Below are 14,335 nucleotides of genomic sequence, written 5' to 3' on the forward strand. Positions count from 1 at the left end.
TCTTAGAGAGAGAGAGAGAGAGAGAGAGAGAGAGAGAGAGAGAGAGAGAGGAGTAAAATTAAATCCTGGCACTGTAACTACATTTTACTTTATTTTTAAACAGCAAATTGCTAAGATAATAGAACTTGCAAGAGAAAAGCATGCAGCCGAACTGAAAGCACTAAAGGAGATCTCTGAGAGGTAAATATAAAATAACAATGCTGTTTTTATAGCATTTCATTCACCAATTTTGGAAAACAATGGCATTTTCCCATTTTTTCCTGATCAGCAACTGAGTTTTTCATTTAAATTCTTCACTTTTTTCCTTGACTCTTTTAATTGTAGAGTAGTATATATTTCCCTTATACCATTTTGCTTTTGTTTACATTTTTCTAAAATTCACCCACCCTGATCCAGTAAGCATTTAGCATACATGTTTGGACCACACATGGGATGGAGGAGAGACCAGCACTGATGCATGGTTATCTACCACATCAGTCTACCACATGTGGAAGACCAAAGAATGCTGTGATTATCAGCAGAGTGAATCTGTAACTCCAGCAAGACACCAGATTTATGCAAAATGCAAGGCTATTTGGACAGCACCTTTGTAGTGAAACTTTAATCTATCTCTTCAAACAGTACCAAACAATGAACTGAATTAGCAACTCTATCCAGACATTACTCCCTCCCATCTATTTATTTGCTTCACAAATCTAGTTCACCAATCTTATTTTATTATCTGATAGCCTAAAGAACTTAAGCTCAAAAGGCATTTGAGGAGCTCCAGTCAGGCAAAGGTCCTGAATCTGGAGCCTTCCAGAAGCATTAGATTGTAAATCCCATGCTTTGCTCATGCTGGCTGGGATGATGGGAAATGTAGTCCACCATATTTGGAGGGTATTGGTCTAGGTAGGCAAAGCCCAGGGGCAAAACAGTGGAGAGCTGCACATAGAAGCCTTTGTGTGTTGCTCCCCTCAACATCTACAGGCTGTACTCTCAGAAAAAAAAAGCAATGAATCTGCTTATCAGCTGTTCAGGCTGGATTGCTGATAATTGGGAGGGGGGTAGCCATTCTGAGATGGCTCCTTGTGCACAGACCTGGCTGCCCCATGTCTCATCTTTTGAAATGGGGCACAAGGCAAAACCTGTCATTTGGCTGGACTGACTCAGCAAAAGCAGTCTGGGAAGCCCAAAATGTCAAGGTTAGGCAATTATCAGAAGGGATTTGCATGATGTAACCTGCATATAATACATATGCATTTTCTCTTATTCCATTGGGATCATTCACCTCAGGCAAGGAACATTTTCAGTCCTGTAAACAAAGACCTTTGTGCCATACTTTTCTCCTCAGCTAATCTGTACTTCATGATTGAAATTTTCAAAACATTTGATAGGAAGGGAGATATTTGTACTATTATAAAAGGTGTTATTACTGAAATGCATGAACTCCATTGATAACATCTTCCTTTACAGTGACACAAAGGAAATGAAAAAGAAACTAGAGGGGAACAGACTGGACAAAATCCAAACCATGGCTAAGAATACAACTGACAAATGTATCCAGGAAAGGTACTTTGACAGATCAGTTCAGCACTCTGGAGCTTGTCTTGACCAGGGCTGTTGCGCACCAATGCTTATTCAGGCACCTTTCTTGGCACCTGTAAAGCCACCCTACCTTCCCCACTTCCAAAAACCCATCACATTTTCTTACCAGCATGTGAAATCACTTCAAAGGACCTTTAGCAGCTATCACCTTAATTTCCTATTAATGCTTCTGCTTCAACATAGTTAAGAGAACCACAGTTTATTGTTTGAATAATATGCCAAACTGTGGTTAATGGAAAACAAATATGTTTCTGAACTCCTCCTTGTAGTTGTGCACTCTCTATTATCTAAAGGATAACAGAGTGCAGGCTTAAGGCTCACCACTGCTTGTCCTTGCCATGCTTAACAGATGTTAGCATGTTATCTGCGCATAGGCAGAAAAAACATGCACATGCATTTGGTGCCCCTATCTTTTCCATATACTTTTTTGCTTGAGGATGGCATATATAGTTCCATTCACTACTTTGTCCTTACAACAACCCATGAAATACAGTAGACTGAGAGGGGGCAACTGGCCCAGAGACTGCATTGAGTGACATGGCTGAGCAGCGGTTTAAGACCATGGGGGGCAAAATCTAACTACTGAACAACACTGGCTCGCCACTTAACACAGGCAACTTGCCCCAAATGACCACAGCCTAACTCACTGGAGTGGGTTTCCTTAACAGAAACTCATTTGGCAGGATATTTGTCATGGTGCTACCATTAGCTTGGGCCATCTAGTTTTGCATATACCTTTGCTTAATGTGCCACAGGGCCTGAAAGGTCACCATGATTTAGATGTCCCTGGAACTGGAATAGCTAGGGCAATGCCTTCTCAGACACAAGTTGTAGTGTTACATTAGCCCTATCCTGCTGTTTATGCGAGCTCATGAGAAATAGAGGGATTGCACATTCTGGCCCTATCCTCAGTGTCCCTGTGTACTCTGAGCTGTACCCTTTGGGGTTTTTGTTCTTTTTCTGTGTGCAGTTCCATGGGGCATTCTACTTACATTCAAGTAAACAAGGGTAGAATGCTTCAGACCTTCTTGCACAACACAGGAAGCCTGGGAACTGAGCAGGTGGAAGCTGGCACATACATGGAAAGAGGCCAGGCCAGGATCTATTACCCTGAACTTTTATGCATTTTAGACCTCATATGTTCAGTCAAATCCTGAACAAGTCTCACTTATCACAATTCTGCCATGTTAATTCTAGGCAGCCACTTATGATAAACCCACCAATCTTGAAGTTAGTGAAGAGTATAAAATTTAATTTCTGATACAGTGTGTTTTTTTCTAAAGATTGAAGAGAGAAATCAATAATGCACACATCCGTGAAGTAGTGCAGATGGTCAAAAAGGTGAGTTTCTGGAACATCTCTGTTGTGTCCTAATAGAATCTGTAGGCTTGCCTACTCAATGGCTATATTCAGAGTTATGAATGGTTGCTTGTGTCAAGAAAAGCACTTAGCTCTGATTTTGGGGTATAGGATTCCATCCCACAGGGCCTCCCTGGGATATTTGCCTTGTCACAGAGAACACAGAAAGAACCTGCCTCTGTCAAACATTTAGCAGGGCAAGTGTCTTCTTCCTTCCTCTAGAATTAATGGCCAGTTTCTCTGATGCTGTATCCCAAATAGACTGTTTTGTTAGGAGTGCTTGGAGAGATGTCAAATGAAGCAAACTGAAGGCCTGAGACTTCTCACATGTCAACATATATTCAAAAATGAACTTTAAAATGGATATATATTGCATTGATCTATGAACCAACAGTTCTAGGTGGGCCTTGTCTATGTCCACACTACAGCAACAGAATCCCTGACTCTGTTAGTCTGCTCTGCACTTCCTCCCTGATTCCTTCTTCTCTCCCATATCCACACTGGTGCTGTGAGAAAAATTGTACCAAATACAAATAGAATGAAATAACATTCACCACAAATGAAAAAGTGGGATAAATAACATATAGTTTATTTCAATAAATGAATCTCTGGCCATTTATTCAGTTTTAGGGCTTTGCAAACTCTTCTGTTGTTGTTTGGTAAATTGTCAGAGGTAGACTCTGACACCCTTCTGTTATCTTCAAAGAAGCTAACAGTGAACCTTTCACAGCCTGAGGACCGAATTTAGTTTTGCAGATGCCCTCAGTTGGGTGTGTGTGGGGGGGGGGGAGGAGAGCCAAGATACCTGCATATTGTACTTATAAGTCCTTATGACCAAGAACTAAGTCTTGCAAGAAGCATGTCAGTCTTTTAGAATGGGGGGGGCACAGGAAATGAGTGACGGTTGGGTAAAAGGGACATGGCCTTCTGGAGAAGCCAGTTAGAACTCCAAGAGAGCTAGATGTGCCCCGAACCTCTTTCCTACCTGACATAATAGGCAAGATACAGCAAAAGCCCCCTAACCTGGCCAGGAATAGATGTATTTTATATCTCCCCACCCTGAAAGCAATTAGAAGACACAGCAAAACTGGTGCAAGGCAGGCAGAGTGGACAGTCCATTTCAGGGGAATGCCCTATCCTTGACCCCACAGCACCTTCTTTTCAAGACTTATGCAAGCTTCCTCCAGCAGAACCACCACAGAAATGACTTTTGGCCACCAAACTCTTGCTGGGCAAGGGAGGGGCAGCCATCACAGTGACTCTCCGCCCAGGGAGGGGCAGCTCAGCCATCTTCCTAGACCCCTCCACTGGGCACCCCAGGAAAGAGATCTTAAGCAAGTGCTGTTTTCTTCATATTTTAAAACACATAGATGAACCACAAGGATTCTAGCTGTAAACAGGAAAAGGGCAAACAATGAAAGCCTAAAGTTAAAGGGCCGTGTTCCAGTGTGTACTGAAAGTTTGATGACACAAAGCGGGGCAAGGGACGTCAGGCTTAGATGCCTATTATGCATTTCCCTACAGGCACATGACCCCTTACCCCTCTTTCACCCAGTTATTTGGAGGGTTCCTATGTTTTTATGTAGTTTTTCTTGATTTACAGTACTTGAAATGCTTGTGCAGAGGCTTAGTTACTGCCAGAGTTTAAACTTCAATTTGCTGTGGAAGGCTTGTATTTTCACCTTTCAGTGAAGCTGGGTGGGCAGGTGGGTTAGTTAAATTGTTGCATCTATATGATTATGATGAAGATGATGAGTTCTAATGTGTGTGTTTCTCCTTTAAGTTGCATGAAAAGCAGACTAAGTATCAAGAAATACTGGAAAAAAAGCAGAAAGCCTGCCTAGAAAAGATCAAAGAAAACGAAAACCAGGTATCTCTTGACAAATTTACACCAAATGCCTTGCATGGTTATTTAGTGGGCCAGTAATCAAACAGAAGATTCAATGAATATTACAATAAACCAAAATAACATTTAGATCCCTGTCCCTGAGCCTGTGCACATTAAACAACATCCACACTATGCACATATCAACTTCCCCACCAATTCAGTGGCGCCATTCTAAGTATTTAGTGCCACAAGCAGAAAACAAAAGCACATAAGAGCATAAAACATAAGAACATAAAAACACACAAAATATCCAGAGTTGGAGTTTTCTCTTCTCTTCAAGACATTTGTGAGAGGGAAGGTACAGGGAGGGTGAGGTTGAACCCTACACCCTAATAATTCTACCATGCAAACAGTCCCTCTCCTTTTCCAAAACCTATGAGCTGCAGAAGGGAAAATAGGAAGTGTCTCCTTAAAGCAGCCTCTCCTTCCAATCCAAAGGGGGGCCATTTGCCCCCCAAGACAATAACCCTGAGAGAACCAGTTGCAGAACTTCCACAGCATGCCTGTTTTGACTACAAAGATCTAGACTTCTATGAATGTTCCTGTTCCATATATTAATTATATGGCAGAAAATTTTACAACCTAAAAAGATTTCCAAGTGGTGAACAGTGAAAAAGAAAAAATAACCTTATGTGCAGGGGACAATTTCCATCAGGGCACAGGGGAGGTTTAAATCTTTCTTTTGCAACCAAGATCACAACAAAAATCACATATATACACAATGCAGTAAGTGAAAAGAAAATGCTTCCATTGGTACCAATGGGAACATTTTTGCAGGAGGGAAAGATTTTTCATGTGATCATGGTTGGGGAGGGAAAGGTTAAACCTCCCTTTCCCATGAGTTGTGGTCTCCATGATAATCATCCCCTTCCTGAACCTACAATTATGGAAAGAAAGGAAGAGGCATGCAATTAACTGCATTCACAACATAGAATCATAGAGTATTAGAGTTGGAGGGGCCCAGAAGATTGCCGAGTCCTAGCCCTGCTATGTTAACTCAGATCCAACAGCCAAGGGTGGGTTGCTATTGAAATAATGGATTATTGTGTTGTCTAGCCAAGCTAACAAACCGTGGTTTACCACAATCAATCCATGTTTATTGCTGACTTGCTCACCATCTCAGCTGGGTTCAGACAACACAATAACCCATGTTTCAACAACCCACATTCAGCCCATACCCAACCCTTGAATGTGGGTTATTATGTTGTCTGAACTCAGTCAATGTGTCATTAGGCCTTACAGATCCCAGTAACAAGCAGCAGCCCAGATTTTTCTGAGCAAGCGTCTCTGCAAGAGGTGCTTTTCAAGTGTCTGTTTGCTCTGTCTTCTTGTGCAGCTTCAGGAGGCGGCATTTGCAGAGTATGAAGAAAAGGTGAGAGCTCTCAGTGCAGAGGTGCAAGATTTAGTGAAGGACTGTGCAAGAGTGTGTTTTCCTCTGGAGGCTGACAGGACAAAAGAAGAGGCCCTAAAGACTGCCAGTGAGGGAGACCAGGGGCTGGAGCAGCAGCTGCAGAAAAACAACCCAATGCCTGAGGCGGTCAGGCAAGCGACTCAGAGGGCATTCTGGGCAGAGAATGCGGAAGAGGATGACAACTCCATGCATACACAAGAGAGCAAATTGTGAGCCTCCACATGACTCTTTAAGGATCCATTTCTCTTGTTTCCAGCACTGAAGCTCCATAGAACTTAATGATACATCTCTTACAGAGGCTTCATGGTCTTCTGCAATGTTTGCATTTTTCAAAACATGTGGAGGATAGCACCTTTAATGAAGGAGTTCCTGGGTTGAGATAATAGGATGGTCAACAGAAGAGCCGCATAAGAAAAAAACAGATACCTGATTATCTGCTTAGTACTAAATCATTTAAGATGCTTTCACCTTAGATTATGGGTTCTCTAAAACCATTATGTAAGACAAAAACATTTATCAAAATGCAACTATGAAACCGTTATGCATGTCACAATACTGGTCTTTTAATCCCCATAAAGGGTTTCAAGGTGTCCTCTTCAGCTTGCCAGTAAGCCTGGTTTCCTCCTGGCTGCAGTACTGAAATAGCAAATACGCATACCAATAAATCCAAAATTGGCTCAACCTTGAACCTTACAACCCCACCCATACTTCAAGTTGAACTGCCTGCCTTTCATATTTTTGAAGTCTCACACCAACATCCATCTATCATGTACAATTATTAACTGGTAAATGCAGCAGTGAGCACCACAAAGCCCAAGCAAGCAGCCCTCAGAGGCCCCTTTGGAGCCCTCACTGCTTCCTGCCACAAATTTCTCATCCATTCCTACTTAAAACCAACCCCTTATTCATATATGAGCAGCTGCAAGGGGAAAGTTTGATGCTTTTCCCTGGAAAGAAAGCACGTGGTAAGGCATGTGCCCTATTTTCAAGTGTAATCAAACTCTCAGAAACCTCCTGGGAGCTCAGTTTTGTTTCCGAACAAGACAGGTGTTTCCCACATGCCTTGCTTTCAAGCAAAATTGCCCCTTTGCTACTATTTGTTGGATTGAAATCCTAAACACAGGCACTAGAGAGTTTGCCCCATTGAAGACTTACTTCAGTACCACAGGATTGCACTGAAATGCAAATCCGCTCTGGGAATGGAGGAAGAGACATTGTGGCATAGAGTCTAATCAGTCCTATGGTGCATCTTCAGAGGAGTTACACCATCACCTTCCATTCCTGCCCCCCCACCCCCATACCAAATTCAAAGCTGAAAGGGATCAGATTCTCAGCCCTAGAGACATGATAGATTAGCACTGCAAACCTAAAGGTGTGAATAAAAAGTTTGCGTGCACTGAGGCTTGGGAAAAGAAGAACTCATAGCGATACTCAAAGGGAGGAATCTTATGTGTGTACATGGTATTCAGGAATAATTGCTAATATGCCTGGAAATGCCTTTCCTTTGTAACATTTCATTCATACAATGAATACTGAGCTTGTCCATAGGAATGTTGCATTTTTAGGACTGTGTTTTTATTTGCCTTCCAAAGATGAAAGCATCACTCCCCCCTACCACATGTGTGTTTGAGCAAGTACACAAAGTGAGAAACACATGACCAGAATTTGCACTCTTGTCTCTTCTATATTCAGATCTCATGGCTTTTCACTCCTTTACAGTTACATGTAAATGTCATAACACATCCCTCCATGCAATACATTTGCATTTGACAATGGTTGCTACTGAATCCATTGCCATTTGTAAGTTTAAAAAGAAGCAGACCCATAACTCCCAGCATACTTCAGCTGGCATTGCTGGCTGTGGCATACTAGCAGCTGTGGGCCTTTTTCAGTTTAAATTTACACAGGATTATGTCCTTGATGTCTCCTTAGCTTTTACTCATTGTCTTGTCTTTTCTTCATGCTTCCACCTTAAATAGTGGGGCAGTAACACCTACCAAGTTATTTCCCTCTTGACAATAGCGTGTATTTGCATACCTTTCCAGTCTAGCCAATCCCTTTGCTTTAATGCAGGGGTACAAAACCTCAGGCATAGCAGCCAAATTTAGTCCCATGGGATTCCCTGGGAGTCCCATGGATCACCACACCTCCATTCTAAAAGCCTGAAATGATTCTCCTAAGACTTACTAGCTTGCAGCATGAGCTTTAAAGCAATAATATACCGATATTTGGGTTGTTCTGGCTGCACGTTTTTTTGCTTTCATCTCTTCCCATCACTGAAATGAGGCCCCCAAACCTTCTCTAAAATGGAATTTGGCCCTTGGGTGTTCCGCACCCCGCTTTAGTAGCACCATTTCCCTCCTGTGTGATTCCTAAAATCTGCTGTTCAACAGCTACTAGCAAAAAAAGTACTGTGTTCACTTCAATTACTCAGTACCTCCTCGGGGTACTGCATGCTCTGCAATGAGACTGGATATTAATCAATCCTTTGCTGTCTATATCTGGGTCTGGGGATACTTGAACCACATGGAAAGCCACCAGAGGAATAACTTCACCCAAAGGGCCAACAGTAACAAAAGCAACTTGGAGAACAATTATCACATGTTAACAGAGGCTCTCCACTGCATTCTCATAAGAGCATCTGGATTTATTACCAAGTGTGGGTTGCTATTAAAAATTCATTTTCATGTTCTTTCCAACAGAAAAAATATTTGAATTGTGTATTCTATAAAGATTGTAAATGTTTATGCCTATGCAAGATACTGCTGGAGGATGGGTTGTTAACTGTTGATCTGAACTGCAAAGATGCAGCTGGTCACAAACTGTGGTTCAAGCATTTCATCCTGGCATTTCCCACGTCTTGCAATAATGCCCATAAAATGAATGAAAATGAATCCATTTTGTAAGCCAGTATATGCAGTGTTTTTATAAATAAACATACCCCTTTAAAGCTATGAAGAGTGCCTGTTAGTCAGGTTCTCTTGTATGTAGGCTAGCCATTACCACACCAATAGTTACCACCATCTGAATGCTAGAATTTAAAAGCTCAGTTCTTTCAGGTTGCCAGTGCAATTTATAAAGCATTCAGAGATCTCCTGTTTTGAAAAAATAAAGTTTATATGAAATAACTTTGGCCCTTTAACTAGAAAGTATTCGCAAGATCAGTTGATATAGATTCTTTCCTCCTCAACATACTTAGGGTGCAACCCTACAGGCTCCTGATATCATCTGGGAGGCCATAGGATTTTATAGAGAATGAGCCCCCAACCTCACTTCCTTGCAGCTGCACAGACTGCCTTCTTCAGGTCACAACTTGGCCTTGAAAGGGGAAAATGGAGTGGTAAGGAGGAGCCTGGAACTATAGACAGGCACTGATTCCAGTTGACAGCCCAGCCTCCTTCCCTCCCTGGCCTTAAATCTAGACAGCTGAAAATGACTGTCCAGATAAAATGCAGGGTGCAAGGCATGGCAGCACCTTGTACTGGATGTTGGTAAACCTCCAAGTTCAGAGACTTAGGAGCACCTGCGATGAGGACAACAGAAACACCCTTAAACCATCCTTGTGCTCATGATACCAATAACAAATGATAGGTTTTTCCAGCATTTCTATTCATTTGAAATGTGTTGATGCCAAGCCATGACATTTCTGGAGAAGGGTGTGGAGTGTGCGTGTTCTACCTGAACTAGAAAAAACATGGAACGATGAAGTTTATTCTCTAGCCACACTTTAACTTCCTTGGGCAGTTCTGCTGATGATGAAACGGCACCTCAGCACCTATGATTCATGCAACAGGGACCAAGAGGTTCCAGAAGCAACCCTGGTAACAACAGCTCTCTTGTTTCCAGACTGGGACATGTCTTCTACAAGCAGTGTTTGTCCATCCTGTTCCAGAAATGACAATTTCAGCTACCTTCAGATTGTCTTAAAATCACTGGCTCCTTTTGTTAGTGGTGGGACCTGTTAGCACACAGGCATCATTGGACAGTCCTTGGGGTACAAAATTCTGAATAAATGCGCATGAAATGTTAATAACCCAACCCACCCTTTTTCCAAAATATCAGACTGGGATTCTGGCCTAATAGTCACATATACCAAAAGAGTGGTATGTGGCCCAGTCTGATTAAGACACAATAGATGAGGCAAGAACTGCTGAGCTACCACAGGAAACAAATGCTAGATTTGCACAACACAGTGAGTCAGGCTGCAATGGCAAGCACAGCGTGGCTGTGACACACTGAAGGCACCCTACTCCTGATGGACATGGCAGACCATCATGCACATCACAGGTACAGTGCCTTCCCTCTGCCACCTCCACCCTTGGTCCTCCAGCGGGTATCCCAAGGGACACTGCAAGAGCACCAGCATTTCCTCTCTCTCTTCCAATACAGCAAACCCTTTCAGGCTTGCCATGACTTCTTTTATCCCTTCTCCCCTTTTACCACTGTTGTGGAGGGGCTGCTTGTGGCTGTCAAAACAAGAAGCACAAAAGGTGGCTCACTAACTGCCTTTCACAATCTTCTCTCACCCAACAAAACATATGTAAATGCAAAAAACATTGCAACAAGCCCAAAACTGTGTATGTGGGCAGAAGCCTCTGCCAACTGCCTTCAAGTGCAGCTTTGGCAACTTGAGGTGGGCAGAATGTGGGCCTGCCTTTTCCTCCCTCTTTTCTGTTTCTCAGAAATGGCATTTGGCCTTCAGGTTGTTTCCTCACCCCTGCCTTATATGCAACAGGATGGTGCACAAGCAGCATTTAAGTGGGAAATGCAGGCCTAGTTTTCATATACATGCTTTCTCACTGCTGAATGTGTAAAGGAGCCCCACTGAGTGGAAGGAATATGAGAATTCCAAGTGTGTGGGTTTAGGCAGTCATGTAAGTCATTTCTGTGATGCTGCAGCCATCAATTAATGAGCACAGCTGTAGTGATCACAATGTTTCAGGATGATGGGTTGGATCCAGTGTTAGTCATACTTCAAGCACAGTGAAGTCATAGTTCAGCTGAACTGGTTTCAATGAGTCTACTCGAGGGATGCCTAAATCTGCAACCAAACTTGCATGTTCAGGATCAGGATAGTTCAGGGTGTTTGGGAGTTCCCAGAGGAAAAAGGGCGGAGGAGATGCAATGCAGTCACCAGCACAATCTCAGACCAACATTGCACAAATTGTGGAGACAGCCTTTGGTCCCCTGGGCCTTTATGGCTCCCATCTGTCACCTGTAGGCAAGCAGGAAGCAGAGGACCACCCACAGGTGTATTGGCTTCAGGAGCTAGAGGCGTACTGCCAGCTGCAGGTTTTTCAGGGCCCTTGGGCAAGGCAGCCAGCATGGGTTCCTCCTTCAGTGAGTCTGGCTTCTCACCACCGTGTCACCAGCCACTGCTGCTCCCCATCCTCATTGCAAGCACTTACTTCCTTGAAAGGCAGAGAACCAGGGAGTAGGCAGGCTGAAGCATCTCCTGGTCTGACCATCACCGCATGGGCCAGAGTAAGGCACAGGCAAACACCAAGGTGGAAATGGAGAAAAGGGGCATGTGCAAAGAACTTTTGCCAGTGTACCTGTTGAGCAGTGTGGGTCCTTGAGAAGTGCCCAATGATGCTTATCCTTAATGCAGGTCCCAGATCCTCCATTAGAACCTAATAAACACAGATGGGGGAGTTCGCACATGCATGTTCATCAAACAGTTACTTGCATCTACAGCCACAGTTCCCTCTCCCAAAACCTAGGACAGCAGTTTCTTACTACCTTAAGCAAAATACTGGTCAAAGAATAACAGTTCAGACATTCACCTGAGGAAGGGCACCAAGTAATGCATTCTACCCACTGAACTACACCACCTCGCTATACTATAGCCCATTAATATAAGTACTGCCCTGTTCCTGCACTGCCAATTCTTCCTCCTCTCTAGATGTCATCACAGCGCAAAGAGCACATGGGCATCCCCTTTCAGGACATGCCAGCAGCCCTATTTATCTATCCCAGGGAGTCTCCGGTTGGGCGATCATGTTATCTTAAGTATGGGACGATCGCGCTGTTGCTCCGGGCATCGGAAACTCTCCGGCGACCCCACTCCCCTGACTGCCACCCACGCCCCCGCATGTAAGACGGGTAGCGAAGGTGCTTCTGCGGATCACCCTCTCCCTCCCGGAGCGGAAAGGCGGCGATCGTCATGGAGATTCGAGGCGAGGTTATAAAGCGGCTCTGGGGAGTCGCCTCCCCGAGTTGCCATTTGGTACCGAAGCACCATCGGCGGAAGCGGCGCGGCGGCGGACCACCAACCATGCTGAAGCCGCGGGACCTGGGCCCGGGAGAGTCGACGCGGACCTTCCTGGAGGCGATGAAGGCGGGTCGGCTGCACCTGGCGCGCTTCGTGCTGGACGCCCTGGACGGGGAGATCGTGGACTGCCGGGCGGACCGGGGCCGCACGCCGCTCATGTACGCCGTGCTGCTGAAGGATCCGGCGTGGCGCCTGGCCTTCGCGCGCCTGCTGTTGGAGCGCCGCGCCGCCGTCAACATGCGCGACGACGCCGGGCGCAGCGCCCTCAGCCTGGCCTGCGAACGCGGCTACCTGGAGGTCACGGAGCTGCTCGTCCAGTTCGGCGCCGACCCGGACGCGGTGGACTCGCGGGGCTGGAGCCCGCTCATGTACGCGGCGTCGCAGGGCCAGACAGCCGTCATCGAGTGGCTGCTGCGCGTGTTCCGGCGCCTCGGGCTGTACCTGGAGCGCGCCGACCACGCCGGAAGCACGGCGCTCCTGCTGGCCTCCGCCGGGGGCCACAGCCAGTGCGTGCGCGCGCTGCGGGCCGCCGGCGCCTTGTTCCTCGCCCAGCCGGAGCCGGTCCGCGGCGGCGACGCCGCTCCCGCAATCCGTGTGGACGGGGAGCGGGAGCGCCACCCGGATCGGCCGCGCCCGGAGGAGGAGGAGGGCGCGCAGCAGCGGCGCTGGCAAGACGCGGCGGCGGCAGTCAGCGCCGACCCCGAAGCGGCCAAGGAGCCCGTGTCGCTGCGAGTCCGCCCGCTGATCCGCCGCTCCACGGCGCCAGACTGTCAAAAGCTGATCGGCTGCTGAGCGGCGCGCCTGGAAGCGACCCTAGAGAGGGCGTCGCGCGTCTGGGCTCGTCGTCTGCCCCGCCCGGCCTTTCCCGCGTTCCTCCTCGGCTGCCGATTTCGTGAGCCCCTGCTTCGCTGGCGAGATCATGTTTTCCGAAGTGCTGGACGCTCGCTCCGGTGTCCAGCGCCGTTTCGGAGCCCGACCAGCTCCGCGCGGCGTGCTCTGCACGCTGTTTAATGCAACAACATCGGGAAATGCAAGTCATAGGGTGCTTCCAGACGAGGCTTTTATTGTGCGATCGCTCCGCGTGGGTCGCAGAATATTACCTGGCGCACCGGCAGACTGCTCTTCCATTTGTAATCTCATGTTTCCCTCCTGCTGCTACCATTGTTTTCTTCTTACAAGGAAAAAAAAATCCTATTAAGGTGGAAAGGATGCTTCTGGGAGAAGGCTCCTAGCACTGACATTTTTAGAAAACATGCAGCTATCCCATCTTTTCCTCAAGAAATTTTCTTCAATAAGAAAAGAGAGAGAAGCAGTTTTAGGAAAACATGTAAAGGTTAGAAGCAGTGGACAATGGTGTCTGAATCCTCAGTCAAAATCTGTAAGGGTGCAAAGCCTTCTGTGTGTTTAGGCAGAAAAATGGCTGGCTGGAGAATACTTCAAGTTGTAGGCCTTTTTTTCTAAACATGTATAGGGTTAAACCAGCTTCTACTTCACTAAAAACCTCATCTGGAACTTGCCAGAGGCAAAATATAGCAGAGTGCTTTTGAGCATTAGGTCTAGGAGCTCTGGATCTGGAAGCACCCTTTTCATATATTAATTGTGCAAATAGAAATGTGTACCTTGCCTGTAGTCTGTATAATAAGTACAATCAAGTTCTATATATGCTTGTATTATAGCTATAGAATCTGTGTGTTTCTTCACATAGACTAGAGAGAGGGAGAATGTTTGATAATTATTGGTAACAATACCACAAGCTCTTTCAGGGCCTGTTTACTTTGGTGAAAGTGTTAACATACTTTTCCCTTGAATCAAGGAC

The 14,335-nt window shown here is 45.6% G+C and overlaps 2 protein-coding genes across 4 annotated transcripts in view; both read left to right on the top strand.

The window, feature by feature from the left end:
• The window catches only part of PLCB2 (phospholipase C beta 2), a 66,726-nt gene extending 57,531 nt beyond the window's left edge, over positions 1 to 9,195 (top strand). For all 3 annotated transcript variants that reach the window (XM_044436785.1, XM_044436787.1, XM_044436788.1), the window contains 5 exons: positions 104 to 180; positions 1,456 to 1,551; positions 2,871 to 2,928; positions 4,730 to 4,816; positions 6,171 to 9,195. In XM_044436785.1, the coding sequence (XP_044292720.1) occupies positions 104 to 180; positions 1,456 to 1,551; positions 2,871 to 2,928; positions 4,730 to 4,816; positions 6,171 to 6,458 (606 nt within the window). In that variant the 3' untranslated portion in view covers positions 6,459 to 9,195. The remainder of the gene's footprint in view (positions 1 to 103; positions 181 to 1,455; positions 1,552 to 2,870; positions 2,929 to 4,729; positions 4,817 to 6,170) is intronic.
• A 3,216-nt stretch (positions 9,196 to 12,411) lies between these two features.
• Positions 12,412 to 13,311, top strand: ANKRD63 (ankyrin repeat domain 63). The gene has a single exon (XM_044435760.1). The coding sequence runs from the start codon at positions 12,412 to 12,414 to the stop codon at positions 13,309 to 13,311; it is 900 nt and encodes a 299-aa protein (XP_044291695.1).
• The last annotated feature ends 1,024 nt before the right edge of the window (positions 13,312 to 14,335 follow it).

This window comes from Varanus komodoensis, unplaced genomic scaffold (genome assembly GCF_004798865.1).
Source record: "Varanus komodoensis strain SLA01 unplaced genomic scaffold, ASM479886v1 scaffold3, whole genome shotgun sequence".
NCBI lineage: Eukaryota > Metazoa > Chordata > Lepidosauria > Squamata > Varanidae > Varanus > Varanus komodoensis.

Excerpts from the sequence above, each read along its gene's own strand:
- ANKRD63 (XM_044435760.1), top strand. The coding sequence starts at position 12,412 with ATGGAGATTCGAGGCGAGGTTATAAAGCGGCTCTGGGGAGTCGCCTCC.